Source organism: Neovison vison, chromosome 13 (genome assembly GCF_020171115.1).
Source record: "Neovison vison isolate M4711 chromosome 13, ASM_NN_V1, whole genome shotgun sequence".
In the NCBI taxonomy this organism is placed as follows: domain Eukaryota; kingdom Metazoa; phylum Chordata; class Mammalia; order Carnivora; family Mustelidae; genus Neogale; species Neogale vison.
This window is the reverse complement of record NC_058103.1, coordinates 73,197,229-73,214,589: the sequence shown is the minus strand read 5'-3', so window position 1 is coordinate 73,214,589 and position 17,361 is coordinate 73,197,229. Positions and strand designations below refer to the sequence as shown.

The window sequence follows — 17,361 nt, the reverse complement described above, 5'->3', positions numbered from 1 at the left end:
AAATGTATTTCAGGAGTTGAAAAGCAAGGGTAAATGTAAGATTTCCAAGATTCCAAAGCCAGAAGCCTTCAGGCTGCTAGACAATAGAGAAGTGAAGAATGTTTATAAGGGCCATATAGGAAAATACTGTCTTCATTCTAGAAAACAAATCCTTGGATATAAGTAAGAAGCAGGAATTAAGAGAATGGAGGGAGACCGGGCAATGACACCAAACCTACATCAGACTCATGTTAGCTGAGTAACTTAACTAGCATTTCTCTACAATCTCAGCTTGCAGATTTAATATGAGAAAAAGGAATGAGGACTTTATGCCCTATAAGCAAAAGGCTGGTTAAGATCCCCTGGAGCTATACCTTTGTTAAAGAATCTGTATACGGATAACCATTTTTTAACTTTTTTTTTAAGATTTTATTTATTTATCTGACAGAGAGAGATCACAAGTAGGCAGAGAGGCCTACAGAAAGAGAGGAGGAAGCAGACTCCCTGCTGAGCAGAGAGTCCAACATGGGGCTCAATCCCAGGACCCTGGGAGCATGACCTAGCTGACGGCAGAGGCTTTAATTCACTGAGCCACAGAGGCACCCCAAAACGTTTTCTTTCTACTAATTTTCCTAGACTGGACTCTTCTTGAAATAATTAACTAGTGGCAATAAAGATTTTGATCACCCAACCATGATCTAGAGGTGATTCTAGACAACTTCTCACTAGAGAATGGATACTGTCTCCCAACACGTTAGAAAAATCTGAAGAAAGTGGTAGAGAGAAAGTCAAGAAGGAGAGCCAGGAAGGATGTTATACATCAATTCTTCCTATCTGGGATTTTGTCTACAGCACATAAAGAGGAGGTTGCTGGAATATAAGCCAAAGATCCTGGTTAATTACAATACTAAAAAACTATTCTGTTAGTCATTCACCAGTTGAGTAGATTAACAGGAGTAGGGCCCAGGAAGCCATATTCTTAAAAAGTTTAATATTTAAAAAAAAAAAAAGTCCTCAGATGCCATTACTGATTAGCAAACTGTTACTAAAAACCTTCCTTTAATGAAAATCTTATTAAAGAGAAAACCCTCAAAACATCCAAATAAGTGGGCATCCCAAGAGTTTACTGGCCTATGGCAGACTAACATTGCACATCTTTTTTTTTTTTTTTAAAGATTTTATTTATTTATTTGACAGAGAGAAATCACAAGTAGACAGAGAGGCAGGCAGAGAGAGAGAGAGAGGGAAGCAGGCTCCCTGCTGAGCAGAGAGCCCGATGCGGAACTCGATCCCAGGACCCTGTGATCATGACCTGAGCTGAAGGCAGCGGCTTAACCCACTGAGCCACCCAGGTGCCCCAACATTGCACATCTTGAAAAAATCTAATTTTCTGGGTAAACTCCAGGCATTACCACTGATCCAACTAAACATCACTAGAACTCCCAACTACCACTCCATTTAGACCCTGACCAAATTCTGTACCACGTCTACGAGATTCATATTCTAGACAAGATCAGAGGTAAGAAAGTTTATGGCAGAGGGACGCCTGGGTGCTCAGTTGGTTAAGCCACTGCCTTCGGCTCAGGTAATGATCCCAGGGTTCTGGAATCGAGACCCACATCGGGCTCCTTGCTCAGTGGGGAGCCTGCTTCTCTCCCTGCCTCTGCCTGCTGCTCTGCCTGCTTGTATTCTCCCTCTCTCTCTCTCTGACAAATAAATAAATAAATAAAATCTTTAAAAAGAAAGTTTATGGCAGAGAGTACACTGAAGAGCACAAATGGCAATTGTTAGCTACTCTACAATTTACTACATTCAACTCTTCTAATTTATTTTTCACCTCTATCTTTCCTCTTCTTCTCCCTGTTCTTCCCCGCCTTGATCAATTACCACCATAGGCAAAGTCTGGCTGATGACAAAAAGCACTGAAGAGACTTGTTAACCTTTATTCTAAATCTTTATTAGCTTTTGAAACCTTATTTCTGTTTAAGAATCCATTTTTCATTTTCATTTCAAATTACATTTAGAACTGAGACTCTTCTTTTAAAGAGAGTTCCTCATCAAATCATGTTCCTATCATGAATTTTCAATGGTTTCACCATTACTTTAGAATAAAAAACTCTCATATTCATTGGCTTGATATTCAAAGCCCTTGGCCATATTATCCTAATGTACCTTTTTAATTGTTCCTCTGACTATTCTTGAATATGAAAATAACACTTTACTCTGGCTAGATTCATTTATTACCTCTCCTTTAAAAATATCACATTTATCCCTAGCTTTATGCTTTCATTCCTTCCTAAAAATATTCTCTTGAGAGTCTCCTCTGAACCAATTCAAATCCTACTTATTTCTAGGGCTCAGCTCAAATACCACACCTTTTTCATGAAGCTCTCTAATCACACCAGTCCTCAGAGAACTTTTGCTCTGTATTTTTATGGTCTGTGTGTTTACACTATTTATATGGCACTTTAAAACACACCACCTTCTGTTGTTGGTTTTATATGCAATTACCTTCTCTCCTGAAAACATTTTACGAAGTGCTAACTCCCCATATGGACCATGGAGATACGTATATAGCAGAAATTTAATAAATATTTTCTTGACTTTTATTTGAGAAGAAATACTAATTTAGAAGAGTGTTCCCCTTCCTCCTGGCTTTACAATCAGGGAAAAGAGTGCTAAGAGCAAAATGGATCAATTGAGGCTCTGCTACTTTTGGATTTAAGGAGAAAAGAGATATTTAAAATAACTTATTTTTCTTCTATCACTAAATATCTTCTAAAAATCTATGTTCAGAAAGGAATTCTAGGGGTGCCTGGGTAGCTCAGTCAGTTAAGCGTCTGCCTTTGGCTCAGGTCATGATCTCAAGTCCCAGGATGGAGCTCCACGCTGGGCTCCCTGCTCCGCAGGGAGTCTGCTTCTCCCTCTGTTCCTCCCTCTGCTCATGCTTGTCATTGCTCTCTCAAATAAATAAATAAAATCTTAAAAAAAAAAAAAAAGGAATTCTCTATTAATCAGAAGGGTTAGTAACTTTGACATGCTCTAAAAATATTAAATATGGAATGATCACCTCCCATATGACCTCTAACATTAATAATGATTCAAAATACTTTAAATGTACACATGGGTTCAACATATCTATCTATTGCCCATGTGTCTTATATACACATTTTCCTAAAAGTATACCATCTTAGGTAGTTTAGAAGAAGATAAACGCTGCATTTCTGGATTTTTGCTTGAAATATTACACAAAATGAGTGCTTAATTTTTATATGAAAAAACTAATCTTGCCTAAACTGACTCCATACACCGAGTTAGAGATCCTTGTAATATGCTCACATGATGCGTCGCACTGCTTCTCAGAGCACACAGAACAACGGTAACTACTGTATAACAGTTTGATTAATGTCTAACTCTTCACTAGGCTATACTTTCCTTAGGGCAAAGACGTGTATTTTCTCTCCTATTTTCCTGGTGCCTAGCATATGCCTAGCACACAACAGGCACTAAAGAAAAATTTGTTCTATGTATTAATGAACTATGGCAGATACCCATTTTGTGGGGGGGGGGATTACTGGATGTGCAATATGTCATCTGTACAACTGGTGAAGGGATGACAAAGGGTTTTGACTACTGCTCAATGCAGAGATAGAGGACACTGAAGAGATACAGATGAGAAGAAACATCATACGGCCTCAGGAAAAACACTCTGAGGGGTTAACGCAACATAGAGGTGAAAGCAGACTTCCAAAAGGACATAATTCCCATGACAAACAGATATGAAGTATCAATGTCACAGAATTTCCCTGGGACTCTTAATGGAGGCTTAGGATGAAAGGAGGCCTAACTACCTCCCCCCACCAACTACGCAGGATTGACAAAACAGCGCAGTGGGGAGGGAGATACGTACTGGGCGAATGTCTGCTGAGCTCCAGCTCTGGTCTCTCCAGGCTGCTCTGAAAGTCAGGAGGCAGCAGGGAAGCCACTCCCTCAGGATGGATCATCTCGTCCTCCGACTCAGCTGAAGCTTCTGCAAAGTACAGATTGGGTCGGGGCAGGGAGGGAGTGAAGGGCTAAGCATGTGGGAATATGTAGAGGAATGAAGGAGATCAGGCAAAGTCGCGGGACACAAAGTATATACTAAAAAGAGCACTGTACATAGAGAAAAACTCCCTGGGATTAAGATCTACCTCATTTAAAGGGTAGCTTAATTTACTCAGAACTCTTCCTGCTGGCAGGAATCCTCTTCTAACAGAGAGTTAAATTGTTTTCTTCCCTGACAAGAGGTAATAAACAACTCACTTGGCCTAACTACCAAAGTAAGTAAGTAGCAGTTTCAGCCTTATTCCTGAAATTGCCTAGTTAAACAGGCCTATCTACTCAGTGACAGGAGTAAGAATGAAAAACTCCTTGTGACAGTCTGGGCTTACCTTCAAGTTCTGCAGCTTCTCGGGCTTCACGTTCCAGACGCTGCCTAAGTAGCTCCTGCTGCTTTTCCAGATACTGCTTTATGAAACTGTTCTGGCTCATTTCCTCGCCAATCTGTGTAGAAGACATGGAAAAAAGAAAAGTTAAGGAAAGCAAACCAGGGAAACGGAAGGAAGAAAATTCCTTGGAACAAAGGCTTCCTCCTTATATTTGAGCCCAAGAAAGATAATCAAAATGTTGGAAGGTCCTCTTCTAAGCTACTCTTGTTGAGGACCAAAATAAAATATCTCATGATTCATAAAAGATGACAAAAAGAGGAACTGCACATAATTTCTTATTCTAAATATTCTGATCCCAACCAGCAATGCCCAAGTAACTTAAATCAAAATTCCCATAAAATTATGCCTTTTAATCTAAAAATTTAATCTAAAATATTATCTAAATTTTCCTTCCGTAGTAACAAGAACTGAAAAAATACTAGTTCATACTAGGTCATTTTTTTGTTGTTCCTTTCCAGGAATCATTTTGTCAAATATCTCCAAAATTCAAATACAGTACTTAGAGTATGAAACCGAAAGATTAAGAAAAGGGATGTCTATTCAACATTTAGACAGAGTTTTAACTCCGTTTTCTTTGGGTGGGAAGAAATGGTAATATTATACTTAAACTCCAGGAGTTTAATCTCTTTTCCTATTTCTTCCTGCAACGCAGACTTCCACAGCACTCTTCCGTCCTTCAGTTTTCTCTTTGCAAGCCCTCCTCCCAGAACCTTCTTGCCTAGCAAGTCCTACTAGAACTCCAAAAAAAAGGAAAAATATCTGAGTAAATACTATTTATGGTTTTAGTTATCTTTCCTAAGCATGGTAAATGCTTATCTTAACATAAAATAGAGATGAGTCTCTTCTTGGTATTCAATGGACACTGATGAAGTGTGAGTTGCATGTATTAGAAAGCATATGCATTTGCTAGAAAAAATCCTAGGTTAATGAAAGCAAAGCTTCAAAGACTAAAATGCAATGAATAAAAGGAATATAATCACAAACTGATTAACTTACGTAGTTTCTTAAGCTTATACTTAACTAAACATCTGTAAACCGACTAGACTATGATATAGCTTAATGAAGTGGTAACCAGGGAATAGGAAGGCTCTCTTGTTTTTCCACAGTATCTTGGGACTTCATCTAGTACCAGAGCTGCACAACACAGCACTAACGAAGACCTGGATGTTTTCCTTTATGTATGTAACATACTATAATGAGGGGATTTTGAGAGCTGAAAAAAATCTTATGAGATCAAAACGTCTAAAAATCTTATTTTTTTAAACTGTGGAATGACTTCTTCTAAAGAAATCTTATGCTGAAACTCAATATATAAAAACAGATAAAAGTGGGGCACCTGGGTGGCTCAGTGGTTTAGGCCTCTGCCTTCGGCTCAGGTCATGATCTCAGGGTCCTGGGATCAAGCCCCACATTGGGCTCTCTGCTCAGCGGGGAGCCTGCTTCCCCCCCTCTCTCTGCCTGCCTCTCTGCCTACTTGTGATCTCTATCAAATAAATAGATAAAAATCTTTATAAAAAAAAAAGCAAAACAGATAAAAGTAGATCTAATTTAATTAAGAGGGGAGTGTGAACCCCTGCTCACTTGGGAAGAAAGTTATCTTCCCCAGGAAGCCCCCAAAAGCAGCTCTACAAAACCAAAGTCAAGTAATTATAAAACCATGAATTTAGTCCAAACTTTTCTCATATTGTACATAGGAACTTAGGAATCCAGGGCCTCTAAAGGTTAAGTTTCTTGCCCTAAGTAACAGAGGAATTAATGATATTTAGGAGGAAAAGTACAGTCAGCATTAGCACTAGAGATGGCGTTTAATTTCCAAAAGATTGAATTCTTCAAAAATCTATGTCAACACAAGAATTCTTCTTACAAGTATTTTCTTCCACTGCCCTACTGTCTACTTTATTTCTACATTAGAAGACATCCAACTATTCTTCCCAAATCAACGGCAAATAAATGACTTCAGATTCTTGTACTATACTTAATCAGTTGGAGCCACATCTTTCTGCACATACCACTGCAAGCATCAGAAATTAACTAATAGCTTTCCTAATTCAGTTCTTGAATTCTTTATTAGAATTCAGCTGTCCAGGTATGAGGAAATTTTCAACCCAGGAACTTAGGAAAATACTGGTGCGGATGTAAGCACCAAGTATACATCATTATGTCCTTCTATGTCTGTGCATCCAAAAAGCCCACCTTATCTAATAAACCTTTTTTCTTACCTGGGAATTTGGCTGGAATGCAGCATGGGGTGTTGAGTGTTTCTGTAAATTTTCTAGCATTAGAGCCTGGTACAGAGAAGGGCAAAAGTCAGAATCTAAGGAATAAACCCCAGCCCTCCCCAATCTCTTCATTGAATGCAATGGCTAACCATACACACTTAACCTGTACTCCTTTTCCAGGGACCTAAAAGCCCTTTACTAATTCTCTTTCCTCTTCATAAGACCCTTAAAAGTAGCCATGGTTACTGCTGCCAAAAGTACAAATGTAAAATGCAGGCACATAGAGAAAATCATTGACTTGGCTATGTAATAAAATCAGTGACAATGACAGAACCCGTACTACACTCCCTATTATCTTCTGTACTTCTTACTAATGCCCCTTCTAAATCTGGCCATTCAGGTAAAATGACTTCAAATACTCCAGTCAGCTTCAAATACAGGAAACCAACATGGGGCTGCTGGTTGCGGTCTGATTGAGTTACTTGGTCAGTTACCCAGGACTAAATCTACTTGAATGAACTTGTATTGCTTCCAACAGAGTGGCACCTAGATTTATCAACTATATAAAAATTTCAAAAAGGAGGCTACAGAACAAAACCACCACAGACTCTAAACTATGGCTGACCCAATCCACACACAAAACTGTCAGCTTCTGTAGAGGCAACGGTCTGTCAATTTAACCCTTGAGCCAACCCAGCCCTAATCTGCACTACAGGCCATGTATCCTAATTAACCCCAATTAAAACCAAGACATTTTCATCTTCCCTCCGTTTACACCAAATCTATACATACAAATCCACCTACTTCATGACGATCCCACTCAAAACTACTCAAATCGATTCAAAACCCCCAACATATACCAACCTGCCCCACCTCTCTCACCAATATTCACCAAACTCTTATCGGCCCAAATTGCTTCTGGATGCCCTATAAATTATACACCCCTCTATAACCGAGTCCCTTCAAATTAAGGTTTCTCTTCATCTCACCTACTAATCTAATCAGGTAGACATTTTACTCTATCCCAATCCTATTCTTCCGGACACCAATACCGACACCAACCCCATTAACTCCTCCGCCCAACTATACCCCTAACTCGGACCCAGCCCAATTCGACCCCCTCAGGCCAGCAACGCCGGTGGTAGTAGTGGGATTTAACTCCTTCTGCAGCGCATGCGCCGAAACCACAGACACAAACAAGGAGGGGGTGGGGGAAGGAGGAAGGAGCTTAAGACACTCCGGGAGAGTAGCGCGCACCCTCCCATTTTGGGCTCGCGCCGCTGCCGTTAAGGCGGGAACCGGCGCTATCTCTATTCCAGCGCGAGCCTCACCAACCACCGTGCGCGCGGATCCGGAGGCTCGCGCTGGCGGCCTGAGCTCGCTCGCGCGGAGCCCGGACACTGCGCCTGCGCCGCGGCAGAGACTCGTCTCTACCGGGTCCGCTCCCCTCCGACACCCCGGCAACGCCGACTTCTCACCCCTTTGAGCCGCTTGACCAGGGCACTCTTCTGCCCGCTCTTCGCTAGGCCTCGCTGCTCCAGTGCGGCCTTCAGGTCGGTCACCCGCAGCGCCTGAAGAGGCTTCCCGTCCAGAGTCACCTCCTCCAGCTCCGCCATCTTGCGTGAGGTACTCGGGTCCGTCCCGACGGCTTCGGGCATCTTCGGTAATTTCCGCCAACGCCCTTCGAACGTACCTAGCTGACCCCGCCCACTGCCATAGTCAACCCCTCGATTACCACTCAGAACTCCCCGGGTTCCTCCGGAACTGCTCGGGTATTTCCGTCTCTACATCGGCACCAATCAGTTCTTTCCCTCCTCCCAGCCACTTCCCTCTCCCTCCCTCTGCTTGCAGAGCTCGGTTATTTTCGTCTTACCGAGGCTGTGAATCGAATGTACTCGGAAGCCGTCGACTCTGGCATAACCAAAATCGGAGTTACTCGGCCATCTCCGAACCTAAGGCTGAGACGCTGAGGAGCTTGGGTGTTTGGGGCTGGCCCGGGACCGGAAGTGCGTGGGCTGCCGGGCTGGCCCTGTTTAGGGTTTTCAGGAAGCATGGAAGCAGGGGCGACAGTTGGAGTTTAAGCACTTTTGTGACGGTCTTCGGGTGCCCTGTGAGAGGAAAGGGGAGGTAAGCGGGGTAGAAGTCTCTGTCTAGGCTGGGTCAGACTCGGTGTTTGCGGGTTACGCTAGTAGGGCACACTGCCCGCTCTGCTACCGATCCCCCTGCCGCCTCCCAATCGCTGAGTCCCCGCCACTCCCATCTAAGACTACGTTGCTCTTTGGGTCCTTGGAATGCCAGGCTCCGTGGCCTGAAAAGTGGGCAAGTGGCAGCACCGTGTCTTTGGGCCCAAACTGTGAACTGATTCATATTCTTTGAACTTGAGTTTGCTGTGGAGGCCGTGTCGCAAGACCCGACGAAAGTTTTTTCTTAACCGAGTAAGAATAAAGTTCCTTAGGAGGAATTCCTGTGAAAAAGGCGATCTCCTTGGACTGTTTGGGTACTGGACTGATGTTGATTGCTTAGGGGTTCTTTTCTTTGTTACTACAAATACTCCCAACTTTGAGCAGAGGAAACGCGGACAGAATAGGTTATTGATAAGTAGTTTAAGGTTTTCATTGTTAGAAATTCACACTGTGGAACTCAAAACCTATTCAAGTTAACTGACCTTCTGTTTGCATTACTGATGCAAATCAATGGCAGGGCACCACTGGGTATTTTGCATTAAACCTTGAAAATGTGCAAAGACATCAGTTGTTACACATCTACAGCAGTGTAACACTTATTAGACTCCTAAGCCACCAAACCGACTAGACTTTTTTCAGTCTTGAATAAACATGTGGCTTCTGTTTTTTCTTATTGTGTTATCTTCTTTTGGGTGAGGCACCCTCACTCTGCTCTTAATTTTTTGTAGTGCTTTATTGGAAATAGAAGGAAGAAATGGATGTTAGGAAGTTCTGGGCATAATTCAGAGGCTATATGCACATTACAAAGAAGGCTTTTTCATCATATGTGATTTTTTTTTTCTTTTCTCACCATTGATAGCTCTGGATGATTAGCATCTATGCCCAGACCATCTGCATGTACTAGATTTTAAAATGTGTACCTTTTTTCATCTTAAGGAAGGTGAGATGCACTAACATTAATCGTTTTTTCTTCGCTCACCCTGGAACACAGAAGTAGGCCAGGGAGAATGAGCAAGAAATATGTTGGTTATTTTTAGGTTTCTTATAAGAATAATGGAGAGAAGAAGGGGTCGGGAAAGGTGATGGGTCTGAAAAAGAGGGAGGTTGGCAAGTATGAAATGAAGTTATTCTTGAGTGACTTCTCTGAGGTAATCGGATAATAATCTATATGAATTACCCTTTTGTTTTCCTGTAAGCTGAATTGTTGAAAAGTAATTTTATCTGTAGATGCTGGTTTTGATAAGATTCCTTGTCGGGAAGTTGTATTTTGGTTACTCTAGAGAGTATATAACAGTGCTTTTATGTTTCAGGATGCCACTGGAATCATCTTCCTCTTCAGTACCACTATCCCTCCCTTCTCCCCTACCCCCAGTACCAGACGGTATTACTAACTCTTCCCCTCCCCCAATGTCTTACATCACTTCCCAGGAGATGAAGTGTATTCTTCACTGGTTTGCCAGTTGGTCAGGTCCACAGCGTGAACGTTTCCTACAGGACCTGGTAGCTAAGGCAGTGCCAGGAAAATTACAGCCCCTGCTGGAAGGGCTGGAGCAGCTTAGTGTGTCTGGAGCAAACCGACCACCTTGTATCTTTGAGTGCCAGCTACGACTTTGGGATCAGTGGTTTCGAGGTTGGGCTGAGCAGGAGCGCAATGAATTTGTCAGGCAGCTAGAGGTCAGTGAGCCAGACTTCGTGGCGAAATTTTACCAGGCAGTGGCTGCTACGGCTGGTAAGGACTGATGGGCATTAAAGTCAAGAAGATAATCACAGCTGATGGAGCTGCAACTTCACTGCGAGATCTTCAGATGTGTCACTTAAAGGCCTAGGAATGGTCTGATCCGCTGACTGAACTTGCTGACCAGTACAGGCTTGATTATTTCTTTGGAGGATGAAGGGGCAGAGGGAGTGGGAGAGAGAGAATCTTAAGCAGGCTCCAGGCCCAGCACGGAGCCCAACACGAGGCTTGATCTCACAGCCCTGAGATCATGACCTGAGCCCAAATCAAGAGTTGGACGCTTAACTGACTGAGCCACCCAGGTGCCCCAAGACTGGCTTATTCAACGTTAACAGCCTATCAGCTGGACTGCTCATATGAATGTTTTCCATCTAAGTCAGTCCAGATCCGCAGTCTGCCTCCTAGCTTGTTCCTTTCTACATGTCACACCCTCAAGAATTCCATGGCTTCTTTTGCAAGTATAACCAGAAGGAACCTACACATTGTAACTCAAGTGTATTGCTGGCCCATGGGGCTATAAAGGAGAGCCTTCCTATTCCAGAAACAGAGAGAAGGACTATTTAAAAAAGGTCATGTTTTTGTAGATTAACTGGATTCACATGGCTGGTTTCACTGCCCTTATCAGATTCTGGCATAATTATGTTGACATCCCAACTATTAGCTTTCCTAGTGATAATTTTGTAAGATTATGGAAAAATCAGGAAAGGGAGATCATTCGTTACTCCTTTCCCACACTGATGTTTATTTGAATCTAAATAGCAATGAGTTTTCCTAAAGCATATGTGATATTCTTGGAGCTGGTAACAGATTCCTATTCTGTAAGTTTGCTTGTGAAACAAAAACAAGTGACATTCTTCATAGGTTGAAGGGTTTATTTTTTGTATCAGAATAAAGAATGAATCTTCAGAACCATGTCTCTCGCTTTTTTTTCATTACAAGGCTAGTACAGAGGTGATACCTAAAGAAAGAGATATTTTGAGAAAAGTAGAACTGAAGTGTAGACTTGCCATCTAGTTGTCTTCCAAGAAATAATCTTCCATATCTATCCTGTTATTCTCTGGGTAACATCACACCTCCCTCATTCCTGTAACTGGGCCCCGTGTATCTTGGAGCTCTGGTGAACGGTGAGGGCCAGATGGTGCCACCAGAAGAGTAGCTCGTTTCTGATAGGCCACGGTTCCCAGTGCACCCACCAGGATAAGCAGTGTTAGGCAGAGTCCTGTGGACAGTGCTAGGTGGGTCACAGAGGGTTTATGGTCCAAGGTAACCAGCAACCTGGGAACACAGAAGTAACGTTTGGCTTGGAATAATGCCTAGGCTTACAGGTGAAGGACTTCACCTTTATCCTAATACACAGAGCTCATGAAACCCTGCCTCTTCCAATCAGTAAGGTACACAGGAAGTCAGGAATATAGAACCTGAAAGTAGGAAAAAGACCAAGGTCTGAGCCTCCCAGCAACTTAAATTGTTGGAAGGAGACCTAACTTGGCAGTGAGGGGAAGTTTAAGGGAAGAGTTAGACTATGGTGTTTGGGTGACTGGACATGGTGCCCCATTAGTACTTAAGGGAGGAAGAGGACTAGGATCCCTATGTCCTAGAGATGGAGAAGTCCATGATTGTGGAGGGAAAGGTGTCCCATAGTGACAGACCTGAGGTGATCATATTAGTTGTCTTCCGAAATAACCCTAAGACTACGTATGAGTGAGAGCTTAATGCAGTTTCCAACATCTGGACTCCAGAAATTTGAAAGAAAACTACTTAGGATATTCTCTTACTTGATGTGTCTCGTGGTAAAGCTGGCTCCTCCATAAGGTACTTCTAGGGGCTTCTGCTGGAGAGTTAGGGTCAGGTGTCTGTGCAGCATACCAACCGAAGGCCCTTGGCAGCCAGGGGACTTGCCCATGTACACAGTGAAGACCAGACTGGTGGTAATGGAGGGGCTGTGGAAATAGCACCTATAGGGACATTTGGATCTTTTAAGGGAATCCCTGGAAGAGTATATCTCCTGAAGCAGGTGCAGGCTTAGGAGTGGGACAAAGTCTTCAGAGGAATGTTGTGAAGTAACCCACTTAAGCCCACTGTATAAATCCTCAGCCTGAACTGTCCCTTTACCTGCTGGTGCTGCTTCTGCTCATCAGAGCCTGTAGTACTGCTTCGGTCAGCCCGTCCAGCTCTTCCTTCCCCACTGAGGGGCCTGGGGGCCCAGCTAATTGTAAAGACAGCTGGAATAACAGGTCTTGAGGCGGAAGACTCACAGGTGGGGAAGTAACAGCATCGGTACCTTTGAAAGTTTGACAAAGCCGACCCCGGGGACAGAAGAGAAGACCGGAGTACCCAGGTATCTGCAAGGAAATACATAGCAGGATGTATTTAGGACCTCAGTTGCTTGCTCAAGCCCCCCTTCTAAGGAAAAAGTACGATCTAGATCGGGGTCATGGACTCAGTGGGCACTTAGTAAAAAATGAAAGAACATCAGAAGAGGTTGGATAGTACTGCTATATGAGCACTTTTAGACTTCCTTTTGCCAATGCACTATGTGGCTTTTTGCTTATGATACCCACCTGAATAGCCTTTCCAGGAAGGCATTGGACCCAGGCTGTCCCCTCAGCCCGCACCTCATACGTTCCTCTCTCTGTGCATTGGTGTAAGTAGCAGCGGCCCGTGAGCTCTGCTTCCATCGGATGTGGGATCTCAGACGGATGCCTGGTCTCATCCTCACGGAGCAAGTGTGAAGTGAGGTTGGCGAGGAAGCAACGACTCTGGGAATGGTAAATCTCCCCGTGGGGGTTCTCTGCCCCCGGTGGGAACCCGTTTTCCTTCTTCCAGCATTCGCTCTGAGGGGCGGGACAGGAGGCAGAAAAGTGTTTGCTGAAATGCCTTAGGAACTGACTCTGCTCTGGGCCAGCTCCATTCCTTTCCTTTCTGTTCTCTAGTCATCTCACCCCATTGGCCAAGGGCTTGTACATGCGGCAGCCTTCCAGCATGGGGTCGGAGGAGCAGCTTCCCTTATCCAGATGCAGATAGTGGCAGCCCAGCCCGCTGCGTGGAAGGGAGGGCAGCTGACCACTAGGATCCCCAACAGCCGTATCACCCCCCAACCACACAGCACACCTACCTGCCAGTGCAGAAGAAGTCTGAGGAGCCAGCCTCACACGTAGTCACCAGGCCAAATTCCAGGCCAGATCCTGCTGGAGAGATAGGAACAGAAAGAGCCCTCCAAACAAAAGAAGCCCCAAGTGTCCCTCAGCTCGAGCTGTGCTCATGGCTTCAGTGACACCTCAGTGGCAGAAAAATCCCCCCCCCCAACTCTCACTGCCCCCACGGTGCTCTGCCAGTCTCCCCTGTTCTCACCCTGGCCCCACGGCAGCTCCTCTGCCACACTGTGATTGACTCCGTACCAGCCGGAGTCTTCGAAGGCAGCAAGAGTGATGGGATCCAGTCGAGTGCGCCGGGCACCATCAAAGGTAGCAGTCATGATAGAACCCTGGAGCAGTCGGGCCTCCCAGTGTGAAGACAGAGGGCCCTAGGAAGGAGGGAGCTGGTTGCCACCAGACCATTCCCTCCTCCTTCCAGCACCACCGGGCGTCCTGTTCCCACCTCTTCTTCCAAGGGAACCCCTGGTGAAGCCCCTGGCACTCCCAAGTGTCTGGCCAGGCTGTGGCTAACAGCTGGGGTGGTAAGAAGCAGTTGTCCCCACTCATCTCTCCTTGTCACTTGTTGCCTTGTAGAACAGTTCTCTCTAACTGAGCACAGAAGGGGAAGAAGGCAATATGAGGTGAGGAATGCTTAGGAAGAGGGGAGCAGAACTGGAAGGAAGGCATTGGTGGGGGGCTAGTGATCCCCTCTTGTTGACATCATGGGAAAGCTTGCCCTCATTCCTCCCATTTACCACTGGGTCCTGAGGGACAATCCCGCCACTTCTTGAAGAGCTGTCCTGAGAAACCCAGAGCATGGAGCAATTCATGGAGAGTGACCTGAGGACAAATGACCGCAGGATGAGGGAGACCGGGGGTGGAGCAGGTTGACCTGCCACTGGATAGTTCCTCTGCCCAGTCAGCTCTTCCTAGAGTTGAGGCACCTTCTCCTCCATCCTTAATAGATTCTTACATTCGTGGGAAGCTGAATGACGTGCCCCCTCTCCCCAACCTGTTTGCGCCTTCCTACTTATCATGCAGCAGTCACCGTGACAATGTCACTATGGCTGAGGCTGGGGCTGGAGAGATGCTGGGCGCAGTAGATGATGGTACCAGCAAGGGGTCTGTCTTCTGAGTCCAGCTGGCAGCAGGCAGCGTAGGCTATGACAGAGGGCTGTGGATGGGCCAGGACAAGGTCAGAGCTGGAAAGCAGGGAAGTGGGGGAACACAGAAGCACTCTTCCTGAAAATGGACACCCAGGGAACCCAGCAGGGATAGCTCCAGGGGATGGCTTTGACGGGGCTTAGCTCCCACCCAAACTTCATCAACATGACCAAGTCACCTCAAATAATCACAAGTTAATAAAAACTGCCTTTGTGCTCTCTCCCCCTTCCCATGATATTTAAAATTAAGAGAGGCAGAACAAGTAAAAGGATTTGATTTGAGTCTCACCTCTCCACGGCACTTGGAAGTGTGGGCCACCCACACATACAGGAGAAAATCCGTGTCTTGAACCCCGGGTCCATCTGGCTGGACCAGTTGTGGGGGACCGTGCTCGGGCCACAATGCATAACCACGGAGATGGGCATCTGGGATCTGTCCAGAAGTGAAATGTTGCATCTAGCTTAGCAGATGAGGACAGCAGGAAACTGGGAGTGAGGAGCAGGCAGTCTTTATCAGAATAGTGACTCCTGCCATCCCTCCCACCCCCAGGTCTCTGATTTGATAAACTGCCAGGAGGAGAAGGGGCTCGGGAAGTTACTTGTGTTAGGAAGCACATTAAGTAATTTTGATGTTAATAGTCTTGGAGAAGTCTAGGCAGGCTAGAGATCTTCGGATTCCCAAATCTGAGAAAGTGCTCTCACCTTTGCCCCCAGGCAACTCTCTCCTTTGTACCCTGGGTTCAAGAGGCTGCACCTGCCAAGCATGAGTACCTGTAGGTGAGCTGGAGCCATCTTTGGGTACCCTGAAGAGGTCGTATATACATTCTCGACACCACGAACTCACCTGTGGTAGTTTGGGGCATCTGGGTCCCCCCAAAGAGCGTGGCAGTACTGTGCGGGGTCTCGACTCAGAAGCAGAGGGCCTTGCACTGGAGGGACTTAAAACGATGAGTGGTCAGTTTCACCTCAACATCTTAGAGTTCCTTTTCTCTAGTCATCTTCCTCCCTGGCCCTCTGCTCCTCAGCCCTCCCTGTTGCCTCCCCACTCACCTGTGAGCATCCCCTGGAGCTGCTGAGCAGCCTGTCTGGCTGCGGCCAGGGCCAGGGCTCGTGGTCCTCCTCTCATTCTGGCTCCCTCCAGCTCCCAGGCTCCATCTGATACAGGGTCTCTGATAGAGTAGGTTCGAATTCGTAGGGGCTGAGGCTCACGGGAGCCAGACAGGGCGAGGGCGGAAAAGCGGAAGCTGGGTGCAGGTTGGGAGAGATGGGGCCTGAGAAGTGTCACAGACTTCTGCGTCTCATCATGTAGGCATCTGCTCACAGCCGTCCCCACCACCAGCAGCAGCAGGAACATTTTGGAAGTGTTTCTTCTTTACCTGGCCAGGATCCTGTCTTCTGCTCCTCTCTTCCCTGCCTCACTGACTTCCCGCTTCCCCCTCTACTCTCTCTCCATACCCCTCCACACCTCTCTGACTTAGCTTTTCAAGATTTGAGTGTGTTGTTGACGAAATCCACATCCACAGTTCCCACCAGGAGGTTGGATGTGAAGAAGGGCCAAAGCTGCCACCCCCAGGGGGTGCTAGAGGTGGGGAGCCGTGTGTGTGTGTGTGTGTGTGTGTGTGTGTGTGTGTGTGTGTGTGTGTGAGAGAGAGAGAGAGAGAGAGAGAGAGAGATGGCAGGGGTGGGGAAGGCAGTGTTATTACTTAAGGCCTCAGCTGATCTTTCCAGGGAGGAGCCTGCCTCATTCAGGAATCTCTCATCCTAGTTGCCCTCCTTCTGAGTAGATAACCTTGGAACCATCCCAGAACTACAAAATCAGTGTTAATGTAATGTAACGGTGTTCATGGGGACACTCTGTGCTTCATAGATGCTTATTTATCTTATTGGAGATGGGCAAACGAGGCTTCTGCATATCCCTGGCCCTGCTCTCAGAGCTGGGTGGACTCTAACTAAACTGCAAGGCTTTCATGCACCTCTCCTACCTATGCAGGGCACTTAGTAGGTGCTCAGGAAATACACTTTGGCTGACTGACCCCTCCTAGGAAAAGCTGTTGTGTTAGCTCCATGAAGCTTCACAGAGCCACATATGGGCATGCTCTAAGGGAAAGTCACCTCTTAAAATGGACGTTAATAGAATGTGCTCAAGGATGTTCTCACCCAGCTCTTGGAACTCCCTGTTTTCTCTGTTCATGCTGTGTTTTCACATCCTGTTTCCCCTGTCTGGATACACTCCTCCTTCCCTGCCCACCTGGCCAATTCCTACCTTCCCTATAATTACACCGCGAAGCCTTTTGTGCTTAACACCTTCTGCCCAAATTCCACACTTGGAGGGGGAAGAGAGCCCACTTCACAGGAGGGGCATCTCCTCCCCTCTCTTGCAATGATCACTGGCTTAGTGGCTCTCCCTTCCTTCCGGTCCCTCACTCCTTCCAGGTAAGCCTGCTTCCCGGCTGGCTTGGTA

The 17,361-nt window shown here is 45.6% G+C and overlaps 3 protein-coding genes across 3 annotated transcripts in view; 1 reads left to right on the top strand and 2 right to left on the bottom strand.

Moving 5' to 3' along the window:
- Positions 1-8,326, bottom strand: part of ACIN1 (apoptotic chromatin condensation inducer 1) — a 34,537-nt gene extending 26,211 nt beyond the window's left edge. The window contains exons 1-4 of the mRNA XM_044230336.1: positions 8,164-8,326; positions 6,686-6,751; positions 4,410-4,521; positions 3,890-4,009 (exon numbers count right to left, since the gene is read on the bottom strand). Coding sequence (XP_044086271.1) covers positions 3,890-4,009; positions 4,410-4,521; positions 6,686-6,751; positions 8,164-8,301 — 436 coding nt within the window. The 5' untranslated portion in view covers positions 8,302-8,326. The remainder of the gene's footprint in view (positions 1-3,889; positions 4,010-4,409; positions 4,522-6,685; positions 6,752-8,163) is intronic.
- On the top strand, positions 8,319-10,833 carry C13H14orf119 (chromosome 13 C14orf119 homolog). The gene is made up of 2 exons (XM_044230339.1): positions 8,319-8,812; positions 10,179-10,833. Exon 2 carries the CDS (start codon positions 10,180-10,182, stop codon positions 10,606-10,608), a length of 429 nt encoding a protein of 142 aa, XP_044086274.1. The 5' UTR covers positions 8,319-8,812; position 10,179; the 3' UTR covers positions 10,609-10,833.
- Positions 10,834-11,670: 837 nt separating this feature from the next.
- On the bottom strand, positions 11,671-16,254 carry LMLN2 (leishmanolysin like peptidase 2). The gene is made up of 14 exons (XM_044232347.1): positions 15,951-16,254; positions 15,745-15,829; positions 15,603-15,654; positions 15,093-15,333; positions 14,786-14,973; positions 14,493-14,577; positions 14,201-14,346; positions 13,955-14,126; positions 13,719-13,788; positions 13,546-13,642; positions 13,165-13,437; positions 12,716-12,945; positions 12,379-12,558; positions 11,671-11,878 (listed from the first exon to the last, which is right to left on the bottom strand). The coding sequence occupies exons 1-14, from the start codon at positions 16,252-16,254 to the stop codon at positions 11,671-11,673; spliced, it is 2,331 nt and encodes a 776-aa protein (XP_044088282.1).
- Between the last annotated feature and the right edge of the window lie 1,107 nt (positions 16,255-17,361).